Genomic DNA, 22,516 nt, shown 5'->3' on the forward strand with positions numbered 1-22,516 from the left:
ATACATAATTTTATTTATTAATTTAATCATCATTAATAATCATATCATTAATAATAATAATATTATGAATGAAAAAATAAAAATAACTGAAACTTCCTAAAATTTCCAAATAATATTATAATATTATTTGATAGTTACGTTCGACGGATTTCACTCCCACTCATTTCAGTATATATAGTTATCATTCCTAACATTAAATATATGCTACAAAAAATAACAGAAACATATTCGTATATATTTATTATGTACATATAATGGATCATATGCTTCTACTAATATACGCCGAAATAAAAGATACATAAATCTGAAACTTTTCCGATTCACAACTTAGAATATATATATATATATATATATATATATATATATATATATATATATATATATATCAACATTTCGAAAAATAAAAACAGTCCACAACATTTAATATCCATTAAATCTATTCAATTCTAAAATATTAACAAATCAGCAACATCAAATAAAAAAAATATTATTCTGATACCAATCGAAATTTTTTGGTTAAATCATGTATTAGTTTTATCTCCTTCAAATATTTGAAAAACTCATTCATATAACTGCAGTATAATACTATTAATACTGTGTCAACACTTGACTCATAGAACCCTAAAACTATCACAAATGTATAACCTAAACAAAGAAGAACTTAAAGGAAGAGAGCGAACAATTTGAAATTTGTGTTTTTTCAAGCAGTGTAGTCAAAGAGGTTGGATATATACAATTTTTAGGTTTAATTACGCTTTTGGATTGCCCACACTTTTAAGCTAGTTTAGATATCTTAGTTTTGGATATATATTACTTTATATTTTAATAAAATTAAATTGTAGAAGCTAAATATGTACTAAATTATAACAATAAAAACTTTATAAATTGAAACCTTACTACTAACTAGTATTTATCAAAAAACACGTGTGAAATTATTTAAGCTCAAAATATTAACAAATTCGTCTTAAGTTAGCCTAAGAAAACCCTTTTAAATTTTTTTGTTACATTATAGTTTTTTATAATATATTTAAGTAATTATATTTTATTATAAAAAAATCAAGGCATATAAAATTCATTATTTTAATATATCAAATTAAAAGATAAGGATATAAAAAATTTTTTTTAGAATACTAAAACAACTCTGATTGAATATCAAATTTAATATGTTGATTATGTAATCTTACCTTTTAAAATTTGAATAACAATATACAACAAACTCCTTCACCCTCTTCTCTATTCGCTCGCTCCAGGGCCTCTTCAAATCTTTGCTCTTCTTCTCTCCGTTTTCTACTATTTTTGACGTGGATTATCGTTCTCATCTCTTTTTCTCTTGTAAAGGTAGAGAACACAAAATGGTGATGAAAAGCAAGAGTAAGAAAACGCAATCCCTGTTCTTTGTTTGATATCAGTAGTGTGCAATGATTTTAATTGTTTATTTTTTTATTATTGTTGTGAATTTTTTGGGGTGCAGAGAGTAAGAGTAAGAGGGTTTCGTTGAAGAAGAAGTACAAGGTGATACGGAAGGTGAAAGAGCACAACAGAAAAGAAGCGAAGGAAGCGAAGAAGCTTAGGCTGAGTGGGAAAAATAAGGTTGAGAAGGATCCTGGTATTCCCAACGATTGGCCCTTCAAGGAACAGGAACTGAAAGCCCTTGAAGCTCGAAGAGCGAAGGCCATTGAAGAATTGGAGCAAAAGAAAGTTGAACGCAAGGAGAGGGTAATTGCTTTATCTTTATTAAACTCCACATTTCATGCATTCATTTTTTTTTTATTATTGATTATGATTTGTTATGTTACATGATAAGTTAAATGAATGTGTAAACCTTGTTCTTGTAGAAAGTGATTCATGGACAGTTGGGTTTTGATTGTTCTTAGTGAGAGAAGTGTAGGAATGATAGGTGGTGTAATGTGATAGGAAGAAAGAGATAGATGATAATGAGGGTGTATGAATGTTGGTGTTTTAAAGTGTTTTTGATTATTATATCAGTATAGATTTATGTCCACGTCAAACTGGGTGGGAAAGAGAAGAGTGGTGTGAAGTAAAGTGTCATTTGTGATTTCTGTTTTTCTTGCAGTTAGGAATTTACTATTCATTGCTTGTTTCAGGCTCGTAAAAGGAAATTGGGCTTGCTAGAGGAGGAAGATGACTCCAAGTTGCTAGAGGATTCTAAAAAAAATAGTAATGATTTTGGTACCGCCTTAAAGACCAGAGGTGTGTACTTATTTGCAATTTCTTGACAGTTTGGTTAGTTTGAACTATCAAGTGCTTACTTGCCTATGTTCTTACAATTGCTATTTTTGTTTTTAATTATTCCATAGATAGCTCAGATAGAGCCTTTTACAAGGATCTTGTTAAGGTCATTGAAGCCTCTGATGTCTTACTGGAGGTTCTTGATGCCCGGGATCCTTTGGGGACTCGCTGTCCCGAGATAGAAAACATGGTGATGAAATCGGGTCCTGATAAACATCTCGTCTTGCTTTTAAATAAAATTGGTAGTTTACTGATCATATTTCATTTTGTCTGCTTTCTCCATTTTATGGAATATTTATTTTTGCATTGGCTAATCATTTGACCCTTACAATAGATCTTGTCCCTAAAGAAGCTTTAGAAAAGTGGCTCAAATACCTTAGAGAAGAATTACCTACCGTGGCCTTCAAGTGTAGTACGCAACAACAAAGGTCAAACTTAGCGTGGAGGAAATCTTCTAAGAAAGCCAAATCAAGCGATATTTTGCAACTAAGTGATTGTCTTGGAGCTGATACTCTACTCAAATTGTTGAAGAATTACTCAAGAAGTCATGAGGTAAAATTGCGATTTTCATAATGAAAATTTTGTGCTAAATCAGTTGCTTGTGAGTCATTTCACAGTTACAATTTTGGTTCCTGTATTGTGCTTCCCTCCATAGAATTATTATCAGATATATGATTGAAAATCCTTTATGTATTCACTACTGATATTTTTGGTGTGTATGAGTGTGGTTTTTTATGTTTTTCCTTGCATTCTAGCCTGGGATATTGTAAATTTATGGTCTTGCTAATGTGCATTGGATACACTATATTGACATGAAAATTATAGAATAAAAGATACCTTTACTGGAAAAGCAAACTTAAATGTTGAACCGAATATGAAATCAAAAGGTTTTGCAAATAAACTTATAGTATATAAACTTAGGGAGAAGTGAAGAGCATAACTGGGTTGGTTTTCATTTTTTGGCACTTACATTTAGAGTCAATTTGAAGAAATGTTTGTGGGTGGATGTGTCTTGTGCACCGGCTCAGAAAGAAAAATAAAGTGGTAGATCACACTTTTTTTAACATTTTAGTAGAAATTAAATTATTACTAAACCTTATGTCTATGGTACTTGCTCCCATGGTTATCAAATGTACGTGTAGAATGTATGTTCCCACACCCATATCCCGAGTTAACTTGAAGTAAACTTAAAGTAAACTTGATTTTGGAATAATCTCGCTAAACTTGTCGTGAACTTGGTGAACTCAACTAAACTTGTGATCCAACAACAGAGTTGGCAGTCCATATGACTTTTCTTCGAGCCATAAAGACCCCAAAGATTATTGTTTCCTATGCGAAATCAGCTTGATTCATTCTTCTCCTGCCGCACCGCTGTCGTGCTGGTGTTGCGCTCTCAAGAGTAGGAGTGAAGTTTCGTGAGAGATGATGTTTCAGGGGTCCTTTCTTCTCTAATGAGCTTTTGGCCCTCAATCCAACAACCTTTTCTCTTATATAAAATATAAAATCTAGTATACAATATGACCATTCAAGTTATATAAGAGAATAATTAAAGTTATTATAAAAGAATAGTAATATTAGAAAAATATAAAAAATATTTAAAAATATAATATAATAATCTAATAGTAATAATAATAATAATAATATTTCATTAAAAAAGTATAAAAAGTTATTTATAGAATCATATAACAATAAAGTATTATATTATTTATAGATATTTTAATTTTTTTATTTAAAGTAAACTTGTAATAATAATAATGTAAACTTGTTACATATACTCTTGACATAGACTCTTGAGTTTGACAACTTGTTCCCATAATGATATCACCTCTAAATGGAACTTCAGAATTGTTGGCATTAATGTTCTCTATATTGTTGATGCATTTTTCTGAATCATCGTTTCTAGTGTAAGATAAGTATCAATCTTGTTAGATAGGGTTTCTCTTCTTACCTAGTTTTGTTTTTGCTATTTTATCTGTTGAAAATACTTTGTTATCCAAACATTTTCTTTTTAAAATCAGAATAATAGAAATGTCGATTTATGTCTAACTTAAATCTACACAAAAGAGTGAAGTTTGCACCTAGCTAAAAGCACGCACACCCAACACACAGACATATGTTCTATTTTAGTCATCTAGGTGACACTGATCTAACATTTTCATTTGTTTGCTTTTGCATAAATGTACCAACATTTGGTCAATCACACAGCAAAGCTAAATGTAAAGATTTTGAGTTGGAAAAGTATGCTTTACTGTGCATCTTCATGGTTTATCGTTGCTACCTTTTGGGGGTTTTGTCATTTGATTGATTATCTATTTTCCCTGTTGTATTTGTTTTTCTAGTCTTTATAATGTCTATTGCTTATCCATTAATTGTTTTGTTTTTTCTGCTTTTGTCCTTTAATTCTAGATCATTGATTTTGTTGTTGTTTTGCTTCCTTGTCTTGACAGATCAAGAAGTCAATAACCGTGGGTTTGATTGGCTTGCCCAATGTGGGGAAGAGTAGTCTTATTAATAGTTTAAAAAGGTCTCATGTTGTCAATGTTGGCTCTACTCCGGGGTTAACAAGATCAATGCAAGAGGTTCATTTGGACAAAAATGTTAAGTTGCTAGATTGCCCTGGTGTTGTTATGCTAAAGTCTCAACATAATGATGCTTCCATTGCCTTAAAAAATTGCAAGAGGATTGAGAACTTAGAGGATCCAATTAGCCCAGGTATACCAAGTCATTTCCCCCCTCCCTTAATATCTGGTTATTCAGGTGTTTATTTGCATTAATTCAGTTTGAAATGAATGGTAGAAGATTTATAGGTATTTTACATGAAAAAAATAGTAAAAGAAAATAAGCTTGTGACATTGAAGAAATTCTATTCAATTCTACAACAGTTTGAAGTATTTTCTATTTTTTGGTGCATTTGGTTTGACTAGTGCCTATATATATAAGGGTGCCTTTTGTCTTTAAACATGTTATTTTTGTGTAAATTTCTTATCCCATTTTCCTCCATTTTCTCAAATAGAATTACTTTCAATTATAAATTCAATTATTTTCAGAATCGTTCCCTCTTTACAACTTCCCTTTACTTTTGTGTTAACAATGATGGTGTGAATGAGGTTAGTCCGTGGGTCGCTGGGTGTGTACATTGTATTTTATTATATGGTTGTGTGTGGTTTGGTCTAACCATTCTCCGAATGTTAGTGATAATAGCACCCTTTGGTTAAATCTTGTCACTTACCCTAGTTATAAAATGGGGTTTTGTTAGGTTTTAAAAATGCAACTGGATAGGTGATGTTATAGAACATTGGATTTTTTTATGCGTGGGCTGTTGGGTTATGCTTCCTTTTATGCTTTTTTTAAAATTCAATGGTTGTTTTTATTTTGTTTAGATATAAATTAATGCTTGATTTAGTAATGAGAATTTTAATTTCCAAAACGCTTAGAAGTTTGCATGATACAATTATTTTATTTATGGAAAATCCTGATTTAAGATGTACTGACTCTTGTTAAGTAAATTGAAAGACTTATTTCTTTTCTTTTAACTTGGCCAACGCAGTGAAGGAAATTCTAAAGCTCTGTCTGCCTGAGCAGCTGGTAACTCTGTACAAAATTGGCAGTTTCAATGTAGGTGATGTTGACGACTTTCTGCGGAAGGTAGCTAGAGAGAAGGGCAAACTCAAGAAGGATGGAATACATGACGTTGCTACTACTGTAAGAATCGTTCTTCGTGATTGGAACGAGGGTACGCATGCATGGAATTTCTTAAATTATGATCAGAGAACCGATTACTTTTCTGTGTTTTGAAGTTAAAATTGAGAAAGAACTAAACGCAGAAATTTCTCTTTCTGTTTGTATGTTTCAAGTAAAATTCAGTATTATACCATGCCCCCAAATAGGGATCAAGGTGAACCTTCAGAGGCGAAGATAGTTTCTGAATTTGCAAAAGAGTTTAACCTTGATGAAGTCTATAACAATGAATCTTCATATATTGGGAGCCTTAAATTTGTTGATGACTTCAATGTTGTTGAAGTTCCTTCAAGTCACCCTCTCAATCTTACTGAAATGATGTTGGAGGTTTGTTTCTTGAAACCGTTTAGAGAATTGACTATTGTTGATATCAATCGTATGTTGGGAATTTTAGTGTTTTCACACTTTCTAATTAAAACATTCTCTTGTAGGATGAGACAGAAACCAAGTCAGGTAACCAAGGCGAAGGTCCCGGAAATGTGGGTGAGGGTGATGAAGCCATGGAAGATGATGGTGGAAAGAAGAAGGATAACAGTGCAGCAAGTAGGCAAAATGAAAAATTATACACTGCAGATGGTATGCTTAATACAAAACTGAGGCGCGCAGAGAAGAACAAAAGAAAAAAGGATAAGAAAGCTTCAATGGATGGTGATTACGATTTCAAAACAGATTACTTCCAAAAGGGAGCCTCAATGGATTCTGAAGACAGCCAGAGTGAGGATGCTGATGATGAACCAGTCAACTCCAAAGTGCCTGTGTGTCTGCATCCAAATTGATGAATGATAAACAAGCCAGCATATTCGTTATTTAAAGATGATATAATAAGGTTTTGCCTTTTCATTGGGTCTTCACATATTTATTATCCTTCAAATTTCTATAATAATCTTCTTCAAAAATGTAATAATGATACATCTCTTAAAATCCACTAAATTGAAAGGTGATATTATTTTTTCAATGTTTATAAACTACGTTCAAAAATAGATATGAAATTCATATTCCATCAAACATTGAGTCATGGATTTTAACTATCATATAAAATGAAATCCAAGACCATTAAGATAGAAAGAAAGAAAATAGACGAAGAGAAAAGATATAGAAAATTACGTTATTTGAAACGACTTAAAAATAAGCGAAACGTAAAATATTATATAAAATTTTAGAAATTAAGATAAGATTTCATGAAAGAGAGAGTATTACGGTATGTCAAAAGGTTCTACTTTAAATTACTCCTATTTTCAAATTTGAAATGAACTTTTAGAATTTTGTCACGAATTAGAGAGTTTCGTCTCCATTACGCCGAAACGCCCTTGTCTTTTTTTTTTTTGTGTTTGATCTTGTCTTAAGTTTGCAAAAGATTTTATGTAATTTCTTCTAGCATCTCACCAATGTTTTGAATATGACCATTTTATTTGTATAAGAGTCACTTTGAAATTATAAATTTTGGAATAGGCTTTCCAAAACAGGAATTTTGAAAATTTTAAAATAATATTTCCAGAGCAAAATTTTCCAGAATAAAACTTCCGAAATGAAATTTTCGATACTGAGATTTTAAGAATAAAATTTTTGCAACGCTTGAAATACATTCCGAAACCCGTTTTTTGGAACAGGTTTTAAGAATACACTTTTTGAAATGCATATAATACTTTTCGAAAGAAATTTTTGGAAGCACCCGTATATGAAATGGAATTTGAAAAGAACTTTCAGAACACGCGAAATATCTTTTGATGGAGTGCAGGAAGCAATGGCTAATGTTCTACAGAGTGAAGGTCTTAATAAACTTCTTTTACTGATCAAATTGCAATATTTGACATCATTCTGTATATTATCTACACTCCCTTCCATTTCATGTTCTTATACTACAACCAAATAAATTCATTCAAAAATTACAATGTAAAAATTACTTAAAGTTTACATCAAATAATCCTATACTAAAATTACAATCAAATAAGATTTTGTAAACAACAAAAATTTTAAAAACTAGAAAAAGGAAATTACAATTTTATTACGAATAAGGAAACCTGTTATCTATTGAAAACATAATCTAATATTTGAAAAAAAAATCCCCCATCTTCTAGTTACATATGTCAAGGCTCATATTTGAAGTTTTAGTAAGAAAATAAACTCGCATATATAAAATTTACCTTATCAAGCTATATTTGTGGAAAGAAGGTTGGCCAACCTTAATATATAGCTAAGATTCCTGGGCAAAGTCGGGGACGACAACTTAATATACTCACGTGTCACTTTGATTTGATGTAGACCTGATTTGACTTAAGTAAGGTGGATTTGACTTATTTGGATTTGAGTTGAAATTTTATTTTATTGATCGTTGGATTAAGCTGAAATTTTGATAGTTAATTTTTGATATATGAATTTTTACTTTGACGTTGAGATCTTTTATTTGAGATTTGTAGATAGAAAAGTCAGTCACTTAAGATTGTTCTATTTTAAGTTTCTCTTGTTGTGAAAAGCATTTTTACTTGATGCGTTGGTGGATTGTTATGCACTTATCTGTGGTTTTGGTTTGATCTTGGACTAAAAAAAATGTATATCATGAATGATAGATGTGTGTGGCTTGAAATGTAAAGTGTAAAGCATGACAATGTGATGATGATGATGATATATATATATATATATATATATATATATATATATATATATATATATATATATATATATATTGTTGGTTTTCTATTAATTTAAATTTTTTGTGTTTAATTATATTAAATTTTTAACAACATTAAAATATAGTTATTTAATTATTTAATTATTTTTTAACTTTTATTGGTGAGCATTAAATAAAATATTAAACACACATGTACAATATTTAAGGATATTTTGTCATTTAAATAAAATAAAATTGTATTAATGGTTATTAGGTCATATTTTATTTAAGGGTCTTGCTAACCAATGCCCTAAGGGTTGTGGTTAAGGATAATTAATATACATTAAATTTTACAATACATAGATAAGTGTGATATTAAATAAAATCTAGGTTTATTCTTCTCCTCCAAATACATAGATTTGTGTGAAGTGGTTTTCCCTCTTGCACAATGTCTTCTCCTCCGAATAATTATGTTCTTCTCGAATATATGCTCATGGAAATTTTGTCATGGCTTCCGCTGAAGGCTGTCGTGCAATCCAAATGCGTTTCAAAAGTGTGAACCACTTTATCTTTGACAGGGTCGGTTCAAGGATAAAGCGAGTAAAACACTCATTTTAGCCCTCAAGAGTAATAAGACCTCAAAAAATCTTTTTCTACTACTAATATTTTTTTATTAAATTAATTATTAAATTATGTTTAAGAAAAAAAGGCCTCAAAAATATACCTCTACTAAACTAATTATAGAATTATGTTTAAGATATAAAAAGGCCTCAAACAAATATTTTATTACTAGTATAATTCTATTAAATTAATTACAAGTTTATGTTTGAGAATAAAATTTAATTAAATTATTAGTATATGTATGTCAATTTTTATTAGAAGTAGAAATGATAATTAATGAGTTAAAACATATATTTAGTAAATTATAATTTTGTTTACAAGAAAGATAATGATTAACCATCTTTATTCTCTTATAATGAATCTAGATTCTATTTTTTTTCTTTTGTCTCTTTATGACTTCTCTTCCCTCTCCTTACTTTATTTCCTTATAATAGTATTTTTTTTCTAGGGTATTTGCAGATTATATCCCTTAAATATTTTGAATCTCATGTTGCCCTTATGTACCAATTTTTTCATTCTCATATCTGGTTAGTATGTCTTTCCTTTCTATTTGTGTTGTTATTTTTATTCTGTTTTGGATTTGTATTAGAATTAGAAATGTATTTCTTTTGCCTAGTTTTATTTTTTGGTACTTTTAGATTTACAGAGTTTTTTTGTGTGTGCTTATATCTTGAAGAGAAACTGAATTTTTTTTACAAAACTATTAATTAGATTATAATTTAGTCTTTTGGGGGATAATAGATTAATTGGAGTATAATTGAAAGTTGAATTTTTTGTAAAAAGATAATAAGTTTAGAAAAAAAAAGACTTACTATCGAGTTTAGAAGAACAATATTTTTTTAATTATTTTTATTAATTATTAATCTTAAAACAAACAACTTTGCAAGTTTGTGAAAAAATTGAGGCTTAAGAACGAAAAAGAGACTTGAGACTTTAAGATACTACAAATCTACTATATAGTTTATTTTCTTGACAACCAGAACCAGATTTTATTATTTTAATTCATTCATTTTTTATATTTATCTTTAGTAGTGTTTTATATATTATCATTTTTTATTTCATATAAAAATATATAAATATGTCAACTAGAAAATTTGAATCAGGCTATTCAAGAATTCAAAAGAAAAGAAGAATTGAAACTTTAATTTCATAACAAAAAGGAGCTATGAACAAAAAAGAGCAAATGTCTTGTGTATTATTGGGTGTAGATATTTCATTTCTGAAAGAAAATTGCTTAAACCTTGAAAAATATTTAAAACATGATAATTTGTTGGATATTGATAGATTTGATTTAATTTCAGAATTAAATATCTTAAGGGAAATTATAGGTTTGGAAAATTATAAACCAATTAACATTCTTAATTATATAAAAAGAATAAATTCTTTTCCAAATGCATATATAACTTATAGAATACAATTCTAGTGTAATTTGTTTCATCCGAAATGAGTTTCTCAAAGCTAAAGATAATAAAAATTTATCTAAGACCAATAATGTCTCAAGAAATATTAGATGGATTAGTCCTATTCTTGAGTCCGCATCAAACGCTCAAGATCAAAATGTGGACTTAAGCGAACGTTTACTGTACATACTGTACATGAGAAAAAATTCATTCATATTTTCATACCCAAACGCAACTGCTATCAAAATTTTGTCTGATCTCCATCCCCTAGGTAATAGGTATATACTCGTATGGTACTCATCCGCTTTCTTACTCTTTCTCAATTAATTAAATTTTATAAAATAATAAAAAGTATGGTAAATAAAATATAATATTATCAAATATTTAATATTAAAAGGAGAGTATTCTCTTCTCTTCAATATCAAGTATTTATAAAGAAATTATAATTATATGCATTTCAAATTAAAATACAAAATAAAATTTCATGAGATTCAAAAAATTTATTAAATATTTATAAAAAATATTTTAAATGTATGTTTACTTCAAGTCAAATTCTAATGAAATCTCTCTCTTTTTTGTACATTGATAAAAATTATAATACATTACTTAATCAAAATCACAAAAAGAACAAAGATTAAACTAATAATAATTGAAATTTAACAAAGATCTTTCATCTTTTGAATTTCAATATATGTTGGATGATAATAAAAAAGATTCATGACAATTATATGAAATTATTATATTACAGTAAATAAAATTTACCTATACAATTATAGTGATAAAATTACATGTATGAAAATAAGTTAGAAAATAAAAATAATTATATAAAAAATATCAATACATGATAAAAAAACAAATAAAATATTAAAAAGTGATCAAATGGAAACAATTTGATAAACCGTTGAATGAAATCGCATAAAAGAAAGAAATATATACTTAAGGGTATATTAAGATGAAAAAGATCTTAGAGATAATAAAAATTGATTTAGTGAAACAAAATAGTTCTTAAAGTGAAACAAAAATCAATAATAATATAATAAAGAATATAAGTTTTTTATATTACCTAGTAAATCAAAGGTTTATGATATTGAATTTCATGACATGCCAAACAATTAGAAAAAATAAAAATAGAAAGTGTGTGTGTATATATAAAAATTGAATTGCCATAAAATTCATTAGCATCTCCAATATATTTTTCATCTTATCATAACCTTTGTGCAATTATGTTCAAATGATGTATGTCAATTAAATATTTTTTTTTGTCTCACATTTGAATATTTATATTTATTTGAATATTTTTATTGATTGTATATTTTCTTTTCACATGAGAACATTTAACACTCCCAATTTAAGTGTTCAATAACATAAACTTTTAGTTTACTACGTAATATAAAAAAATTATCTTTTTTACTCTATTATTATTAATTTTTTCTTTATTTGAAGAACTATTTTGTTTCACTAAAACAATTTTCTTTATTTCTCAACCATTGATTCTGGTCATATTTGAAAAGTTTTCTTAGATCTCAAAGTATTTTTCATTTTATCATATACCCTTCGTTATATATTTGTTTTTCTTTGTGCGATTCCATTCAATAAAGTACTATATATAGTCATTATTCATAAGGTATGTGAGAAGAATCAATTTTGTTATGTATCCCTATGTGTAACACGTTTGTAACTTGAGTATCAGAATGTCTTTAGAGACACTCCCTTCATTTGGGATATCCCAATCATTTTGAAAGTGGACATGATGACACATCAAATTAGAGGATATATCAACACGAGGAGTGCCCTACGAGGCTCCCTCGCGTCGAGGTCACGTTATCCTCATAGAAAGAGAACATCCAAACATTTGTACTTGATAATCAAATTTTGTTGATATTCTTCTTAATTTTTTTGATATTTTTACTTATCTGCAAAATAATAAGTATGTAAATCAAATATTTATTTTTTTAATTTTATTTAAAAAACCAAAAATATCTAAAAAGATAATAATAAAATAAAAAAAATATGATAATACCAATTGTCAACTTTATTATCTGAATAATAAAAGCATAGTGAGAACCGAGACTACTTGATATGTCTCAGCCTGGACTTATGTACCTCTATATGATATGTCTTAGTCTGGACTTATTTACCTCTATATATACTTAGGCGAACAAGAACACAATACAATATTCTACAAATCACTTCAAAAGATACAAAAATCTCTTTCCCACTTTTTGTTTTATTTTTTCAAATTAATTCATTTCAAATATCTTTTTCTCATAAGCACACGGATAAAAACAATAATATATTCTGTTAAAACTTGAAATTAAAAGTGGTTTAAAAGGAAAATGAATATCATTATAAGGAACTGCTTTGAGATGTTTAAGAACAATGAATACAAACTTTCTAATTTATGTCATTATTAGACCTTTTAATATGAATAGAGTGCATTAATTGCAATAACTAATGCTTTTAAAGAAATAGTAAATGAAAACAAATATTTAAAGTTATAAGAAAGAATATTTTCTTCTTTACCAAATTTTGGTTTCTTTTTTATTTTTTGTTTTAAAAAGTTAAATACCATGTTCATTATTCTCTTCCAAGTAACTCTACGTCGAGTTATCTTCTCATCTTTAAATTATATATATATATATATATATATATATATAACTATTTAATTAATTATATTTTTATAAATTAATTTTAAAAGGATGAATATAAATAATTTAATATTAAATTAATGGTAAAAAATGTTTTAATTTTTAAATTGAAGACACAAAATTAAAATATATCAATGAACTCTAGAAGTGTCCTTAATTTGTTCATGGTGGATTTAATCATGTGTTGCATAATTTAAAAATGATTAAAAATTATGCAATGGAAAATAAAAAATACAGCATGAATTACATAATTCAGAAAGACAACTTACATTCTAGAATTCATAATACATTTCCAGAAAGACTATGGAACTTCATATCATCCTTAACCTCATATGATGTGATAGCCTTATCAACATCGATTAAGACAACTTAATTCATACACGGAGAAACCAAGCTGTGAGCATACTCATGAGAGAAAAGATACCATTTGTCATTCTCGTAGCGTTCTTCCCCATCTACTCTATTATATCTGGTGTTATACCACAAAAATCTCGGTTTAAATATATAAGTGTTTGCAAGCAGCAGAACCTCATCATCCTCCCAAATTATCGACAACTCTAATGGAAATTCATTATTGACATATTCCTGATAACTAAAAGTCAGTAACTTGGACCAAGATTTTTCATCGTTAAACTCCCTCTTCAGCCAAATAATTAAGTTATACTCATAATGATGAAAAAGACACAAACAACCCTTCAAAACCTCAACCTCAGGACCATAAACATAGACTTCTAAAATGTCATCAGGCATAGGAAAATATCTGCATGTCTCATCCTTTAGATGGTAAGAAAATATTTCAAGCTGATTCATTTTAACTTCATCAGAATTATCAAGGTAAAATTTGGGAAATGCTAACCAGTTTAAAGTAGCACTCACAAAAATTCCGAAAGTTCGAGGACTTCCATACCCAGTAGGAACAGGGTCACAAGTTAACGTATTCCTCCAACAAGTATCCCCTAAAGACCAAACTCTTACCTCTAGTGTCTGCGATTCATTCTTATTATTATCCAAGAACACAACTTGGTAAGTGTCACTCCATTCATCATATCCAAACCCAAACCTAAACCAGGAAACATCTTTATAATCGCTGTTTCTAAAACGAATATGTGGAGAGTCTTTAGACATGGCCCTTATGGCCGGATTCCAAATCCGAAACCAGTATTCTGAAAATACCTCTTCAGTAGAAGAATCCTGTAAGCATACTAAGCCATTGCAGACACCCAAGACAGTGTAACTGCGATTGAATGGGCGATTGTTGCGATGTAAAGTTTCAAGGGTGGATGATGGGTTGTCTAGTAAATCTTGTATAGGGCAAATTACGGCATAATTCCTGTCCTGTGCTCCGTCGTCAGCGGTATCTACAAAGGTCAATAAGATGTGAGTATTTTTTGGAGACCTTTGAAAATGCAGTTTCACGAATGCAGGATCAGAGACAAGATGGTTCCACACTTTTGAAACGCATCTCAATTGCACGACCTCCTTCAGCGGAAGCCATGACAAAATTTCCATGAGCATATTCTCGGGAAGAACACAACTATTCTGAGTAGAAGACATTGTAGAGCAGGGAAAACCCACGCAATTGTTTAACTGTTGAGAAAAAGGTGCAGATTGGAAAATGAAATAACAGATAAGAAGGAAAGAGAAATGGTCACATTGATGATGAAAAGATGTTATGCTTAAGAAGCTTTTATAGTGAAGATGCGGAACACACGCTTCAATTTTCTAAAAAATGTAAGGGCAAGAGTATATAAATAGGATTCTCAATTCCTTCTACACATTTTAACCAATTCTCCTATATTAAAAAAACTTATACAGCCACTAATTTTAACACTACAACATTTTTCTAATCACTCTTATCCATCATTTCTTTTTGTATTTTCTAAAACAAAAATAAACATCATTTCTTTTTCTATTATCTAAACAAAATAAATAGATACAAAAAGCCTCTCTCCCACTTTTAATTTTATTCTGTTTAATTAATTCATTTCTAATTTTTTTCCATAGGCACATAAATAAAAATAATAATATATTCTGTTAAAACTTGGAATTAAAAATGGTTTAAGAAGGAAGAAGAATACCATTTTAAGGAGTTGATCTAACTAAGACGTTTAAATTTTAGTCCCACGCGCTTTCACTAAATATCAAATATAAATGACCATTTAATATTAACTGCATAGAAATATAAAATTTCTCATTTATGTTATTATTAGACTATTTAAGATAAATAGAGTGCATTATTTACAATAATTAATGCTTTTAACGAAATACTCAATTAAAACAAATATTTAAAGTTTTAAGAAAGATTGTTTTCTTCTTTCCACAAAATTTTAGTTTTCTTTTATTCATTATTTTTAAAAGTTAGAAATTACGTTCATTCTCTTATAAGTAACTATATATTCTCCTTTCATCTTTAAATAATTTACATATATTTATTCTTTTATACGTAAAGTGGAAAAAGAAAATAAAATTACAACTATTTGATTAAATATTTTTCTTTTTATAAATTAATTTTAAAAGAGTAAATAAAAATAGTTTAATATTAAATTAATAGTTAAATATATTTATAATTCTTAAATTCGAATACAAAATTAGAATTTATCAACGTGGATCCATACACATTCGATTTTTTCTTTTTTTGTAATAGTTTCTGCATCATTTTTTTATTCTCTTTATATCCTTCTATTTATGGACCCTATTTCTAATATTTAAAAAACTATATTATATAATTATAAAAATTAATAATTGTTAAAATGTTTATACTTGTTTTATTGTGAGAATTTTACTACTAATAGCCTTTTTCCCACTTTTAATTTTAGTTTTTAATTAATTAATTTCAAATATATTTTTTCCTTAAGCACACCGACAAAAATAATAATATATTTTGTTGAAAGTTAGAAATAAATGTGGTTTTAAAAGGAAGAAGAAATTTGCTTTGAGATGTTTAAATCTATAGGTCCCACGTGCTATCACTAAATAAAAACAAAAGGTTAAAATACTTTTTTTATCCCAATTTTCGTCAAGTTTTGTCAAATAAGTTCTAACTTTAATTTTGTGGATCCTAATTTTCGTCAATTTTGTCCAATGGGGTCCTTTTTTGCTAATACCATTTAAATCATTAACGGCCACAGTGACTGCCACGTGTCACTTCGTGGTTTTTTTGAATTTTTTATTTTTATCTATTTTTATTTTTTTTAAATGTCCACGTTTCAATCTACCAACGTGTCATGTGCAAAGTCAATGTTCTATATTCAATTTGGTCCCTATATTTATTATTTTTGTTCAATTTAGTCCTATTTTTTTGTTAACATGAACCAATTTGGTCCCTCTCAAAATTGAAATCAAATTTAATTTTTATATTAAAATTCACATTTTTTTATTAAATATTTTTATATAATATATTAAAATTTAAATCATTATAACTTTGAAATAAAAGTTAAATTTGGTTACATCTTCGAAAGGGACAAAATTTGTCAATTTTAAACAAAATTGGGACTAAATTGAACAAAAACAACAAATATAGGAACTAAATTGAATATAGAACATTGATTTTGACACGTGACACGTTATTGGATTGACATGTGGACATTTAAAAAAATATAAAAAAAAATCAATAAAATCACGAAGTGACACGTGACAATCATTGTTCATGACCGTTAATGATTTAAACACCGTTAGCAAAAAAATGGCCTAATTGAAAAAATTAACAAAATTGATACTTATTTGAACATAAAACCAAAATTAGAACTTATTTGACAAAATTTAACAAAAAAAAATAGAAAAAAAGACATTTTAACCAAAATAAAATTAAGCTGTGTTAAAACGTCTCAAAATTTTGTTTTGAAACATGAAGGAATGAAGAATATCAGTTCACGAAGTTGCTCAGAGATGTTTAATTCTGTGGTCCACGCGCTTTCACTAAATGTTGAATACAAACGACCATTTAATACTAAGTGCATATCAGTACATACTTTCTAATTTATGTTATTATTAGACTCTTTAATATAAATAGAGTGCATGCAATAATTAATGTTTTTAAACAAAATACTCAAATAAAAAAATATTAAGTTTTAAGAAAGATATTTTCTTCATCCCGTACAAAATTTTGGTTCCCTTTATTCATTATTTATAAAAGTTAAATATTATGTTCTTTATTCTCCTCATACAGAGTAACTCTACTCTTCTCATCTTTAAATAATTAATAGATACATTTATTTGTTTTGTATACGTGAAGAGAAGAAAAAGAAAAAATATTACGAATTAATTATTTTATATTTATAGATTAATTTTAAAAGGATAAATAAAATAAATATTAGTTAAGAGTTAAATATGTTTTTAGAAATGTAATTTCAGAAAATTTGAATTCTCAATTGTTTCAAATTTGATTTTTTTTCAAACTTAAAATAAAGTGGATATGGTCATTTTTATTCAATGACATTACATTTTGTTATTTGTTAAAGGACGTTTCAAATCGATATTTGAACTGGAATATGTTAAATTGTGTAAATATATCAAATATTAATATAAAACACTTTTGATATGTAAATAAAATTGAACTCAATTGGATTATTATTATTATTATTATTATATATATATATATATATATATATATATATATATATATATATATTTTAAATTTGAAAACAATTTATATCAATTTTGGATTAAAGTTTAAAAATTAAAAGTATATTAATTTAACTTATACTCATCCTATTATTTATCTCATCCGTTTAATTTTTAAATTAGTAAAGTACTAACAGTTTCTTAACTATCCTAAAGAATATATATAATTATATATATATATATATATATAATACTATCTTACTTTATAATTCTATAACCCTTATTTTTCTTTATCTTTGTGCAATTATATTCAAATTGTATATTATTAATTATAGTCAATTAAATAGATTTATTTTTCATATTTGAATACTTTTACTCCTTTCTAATATTTTATTTATTGTGTTTTTTTTTTTCAAATGAAAATATTTGACTCACAATTTCAAATGTTCAACTATATAAACCTTTTATTTAGTAGGTAATATAAAAAACTTATATTTTTTATTATCTTTAATCCTTAATTTTCATTTCTCATTAAGAACTTTTTTTTTTCTTAAACATTTTTTATTATCTCTTACCAGTTTGACTACTATGATATCTTAAAGTTGCTTTCTTTTAGATTTTCAAGGTGTCTTTTTGTTAGGAATTCAAGTGTGAGTCTAAGTCCCAATTGACCAGAAATGAGAAAATAGAGCACTATATAAGAATAAAGACCCATAAACCCATTGCCTTAAGGTTTTGGGTTGAGAGTGGTGTCATTGCCTTATATGGTTCGGCTCAGGTCTCATTGGTGTTATATCTCTCCAGTGATATCCCCTCCTTAAAAACCTAACAAGTGGTATCAGATCCGATGGTTAAAACCGGCTCAGACGAGTGCAGGTCCCTATATCGAGAGTCTTCCTGGCAAGGGTTCTAGGTAAGTGTGTCCCGTTAAGATGAATGACAGTACGAGAATGGGTACTCATGGTTGGGAATGCTTCCGTTGGAGGGGGAGTGTACCACTGTGGTTGAAGGGACTCATCTTTGAGGGGGAGATTGTTAGTAATCCAAGTGTGAGTCTAAGTCCCACATTGGCTAGAAATGAGAAAGTAAAGCACTATATAAGAATAAAGACCCATAAGCCCACCGCCTTAAGGTTTTGGGTTGAGAGTGGTGTCAATTCCTTATATGGTTAGGCTCAGGTCTCATTGGTGTTTGATCTCCATAGTGAAACCCCCTCCTTATAAACCTAACAAGTGGTATCAGAGCCGATGGTTAAAACCGGGGGACTCACCCTTGAGGGAGGAGATTGTTAGGAATCCAAGTGTGAGTCTAAGTCGTCCCAATTGACCAGAAATTAAGGTTTTAGGTTGAGAGTGGTGTTATTGCCTTAGGCTCAGGTCTCATTGGTGTTGTATCTCCCCAGTGATACTCCCTCCTTAAAAACCCACACTAGTGCAGAAATGGTATATTACAACAAGATATTACATCAGTTACACGAAAAACGATGTAGTACAGTGCGCGGTGGCATTTTTGAAATTTCTGCGAACTATATTACATCGGTTCCCCAACACAACCGATGTAATACCCATTTTTTTTTAAAAAAAATAGGTTTTTTGCACATAGCAATTATATTACATCGGTTCCCCTGTTTAACCGATGTAGTATGCCTTATTTTTCTCAGCAGGGTTTTCCCCCTCATTTCTCCTTTTCGTCTTCGTGCTTTCTTCATTCTCTTTGCATTCTCTTCGCTCTTCGTTCCCAACCACCACACCACACCACACCACACCACACCAGCACCGCACGGCCACCGCACCACACCAGCACCGCACGACCACCGCATAACATCGCAGGTTCTCCTCGCGCGGCCGCTCCTCCACGCAACCACTCCTCCGCGCAGGCGTCGCGCAGGCGCTCCACACCAGCCCCGCACGGCCACCGCACAACACCGCAGGTTCTCCTCGCGCGACCGCTCCTCCACGCAGCCACTCCTCCGCGCAGGCGCTCCTCCGCGCAACCACTCCTCTCCTCCGCGCAGACCCTCTTCGCGCTGCCGCTCTTCGTTCAACGCAGCTGCTCCTCGACCTTCGCGAATTGCGCCACCATTCACGGAGCCGCTCTTTGCTATTCGAACAACGACGCCGCTGCTTGGGAGTTCCTCCGCCGTTAGTCGAGCTCCGAACCGCGCTCTGAATTGTGCCCTTTCGCGCTGCCGTCGTTCCATCGCACCACCGCGTCGTTGAGGGTTTAGGGTTTACTGCTGTTGCCGTTGGTTTTTCGCTGCTGCCGCTTCTGATGTAATATATTACAGCGATTCCAGGGACCGATGTAATATATCAAACACTTACTACATCGGAAACTACTACATCGGTGAGAAAACCGATGTAATAGGCCCAAAATAACCGATGTAATAGACTTTTTTTCTACTAGTGCCAACACTTTTATCTTATAAGACCTTTAATTATATATACACTTGTTTTCGTTTGAACATTATAATGGTATATCAAATTGCTTTTAAGACACACATTTTATCATTTTTACTTATTTTTAATATTTTTATTTGTTATTTATTTCTATCATGTAGAATAATTGTTTGATGATTTTTATATAATTTCTTTTAATTTCTATCTCATGTAATAAGTTTAATTTTATCACCACAATTATATAAAATTATTTTATTTACTATAATATAATAACTTAATCTTGTTTCTCACTATCCAACATAAGTTGAAGTTAAAAAGATGAAAGATCTATGTTAAATTATAATTATTATTAGTTTAATATTTGTTCTTTGTGCAATTTCATAAAATGATGTATTATAATTTTTATTAGTGTATAAAAAAAAGATTTAATTAGAATTTAGAGAAAGTAAGGAGAGAGACATTTAAAATATTGTTAAACTTAGATACTTATTTGTTTTTTATATAATTTTGTAAAAGTATTTGTTACTTTTATCAACTTTGTTTCATTTATCGTAAACTTAATAAATATTTTGGTTCTGAGAAAATTTTATTTGGTACTCTAAATGGAAATGTATACTATTATAATTTATTGATAAATATTTGATATTAAAAAAACAAGAATACATCCTTTTTTATATTGAATATTAGATAATATAATGTATCATTTACCATGATTTTTTTATTTTTGTTTATAAAAAATAATTAATTGATATGCAATTAGTAAGGAATCGATATAGACATAGATATAAATGTATACATGTTACCTGATGGTGATGAGAATGAGATAAAAATGTTATACCCAATTAATATGGGTACGAGAATGAATGAAGATGAATTCTTTCTTTGGACATGGTATGAGATACTCGAACCCATTCCTACTCTCCCATCCTTAGTTTAACCGTTAAAGTAATTATCATTTGAATGACATGTCAAATAATTACACACAATATATATCAATCACAAAAGTTAGCTTTATCATTAATTACTCTTTTGTTATTATGCCATTTTCAATCAATTGACATATACATATTTATTTTTATGAGAACCTAGAAAATGGCTTGAGAGGACTGATGATTTTTTTTTATAAAAAGAGAACACTATAATATTTTAATAATAAAAGGTTAAACTATATAAATATTTCTAAGAGTTGAATTTCATTTTATATAAAACCACTATCTCTCTAAATCATATATCTATAAACCACTTTTTTGTAGGATGAAGATGAAGATTACTTGGACAAGAGGACTCACAAAATGCAGAAATAAATTTAATATTTTTCTTAAATATGAGTTTTAATTTCTTTTGAATTTCAAAGTATATTAGGTGACATTGCATTAGCTTTTAATGTTTTCAGTTGTACAATCATGATTTCACATATACATTATGGTATTTGCACATTTACTTTTATTACCAAATGTTATGACTTTTACTCATGGTTTTTCCAATTACAAAACTTATGAATATGAATTGTCTATTATCTTATTTATTTCATAATTTAAAATAAATAAGTCTTTTAATAATTTATATGACTAGTTATATTTTTATCTTGCTCAAAATAAATTGGAAGAATAAAAAATTAATTATTTTTTTATAAATGCTATAACTTTAGTCCAAAATAATAAGTCACATTATAAAAAAGTGTTCCCTAAATATACAACTTATAAGAATAAATCACATTTTTAAAAGTGTTGCTTAAATACTATCAAAAGAAAATGTAGCGTATAAAATGTGTTACGTAAAGAATTGCCAACATTTAAAATGTATTACCAAAAGAATTAGCAATGTCTAAAATGTGTTGCCTAAAAAATATGCAACGTTTGAAATATGTTGCCTAAAAATATGAATAAATTGTTGCCTATACACTCATAAAAAAGTGTGGTCTATTGTACTTGTCTAAGACAACGATTTTCAAAACATTGGTGGCCTTAGAAAAAAATTTGTTGCCTTTGAGCAATGGCCACGGCTGCAAACTCCACAGTTGAAAAATCGTTGCCAAACTATTGCATAAACTTAAGGCCACAAATATATTGCTTTTGGCAACACTTTTCAGTTGTTGTCTAAACTAAAAAATGGTGTAGTGAGTAAGTCATTTTTCTACCCTTTTCTTAGGTCAAATTTGTTTTCTTCCTTGCATGCAATCTTCTTCTATTGCATGTGTCATCTAAATCATTAATGTGAGTTTCTACTAATCAATGATCATAATGGTATGGTTTGATCATGTTTGTGAAGTTTCTATGTGTAAATAGAGTATCTTGT

General features: G+C 28.7%; 2 protein-coding genes across 2 annotated transcripts; one reads left to right on the plus strand and one right to left on the minus strand.

The window, feature by feature from the left end:
- Positions 1-1,352: 1,352 nt before the first annotated feature.
- LOC114184510 (guanine nucleotide-binding protein-like NSN1) lies at positions 1,353-6,764 on the plus strand. The gene is made up of 9 exons (XM_028071818.1): positions 1,353-1,371; positions 1,472-1,716; positions 2,106-2,211; positions 2,319-2,492; positions 2,585-2,802; positions 4,698-4,962; positions 5,798-5,987; positions 6,105-6,315; positions 6,420-6,764. Exons 1-9 carry the CDS (start codon positions 1,353-1,355, stop codon positions 6,762-6,764), a joined length of 1,773 nt encoding a protein of 590 aa, XP_027927619.1.
- A 6,740-nt stretch (positions 6,765-13,504) lies between these two features.
- On the minus strand, positions 13,505-14,947 carry LOC114186358 (F-box/kelch-repeat protein At3g23880-like). The gene has a single exon (XM_028074426.1). It carries the CDS (start codon positions 14,814-14,816, stop codon positions 13,632-13,634), a length of 1,185 nt encoding a protein of 394 aa, XP_027930227.1. The 5' UTR covers positions 14,817-14,947; the 3' UTR covers positions 13,505-13,631.
- Positions 14,948-22,516: the final 7,569 nt, after the last annotated feature.

Source organism: Vigna unguiculata, chromosome 5 (assembly GCF_004118075.2).
Source record: "Vigna unguiculata cultivar IT97K-499-35 chromosome 5, ASM411807v1, whole genome shotgun sequence".
Classification (NCBI taxonomy): domain Eukaryota; kingdom Viridiplantae; phylum Streptophyta; class Magnoliopsida; order Fabales; family Fabaceae; genus Vigna; species Vigna unguiculata.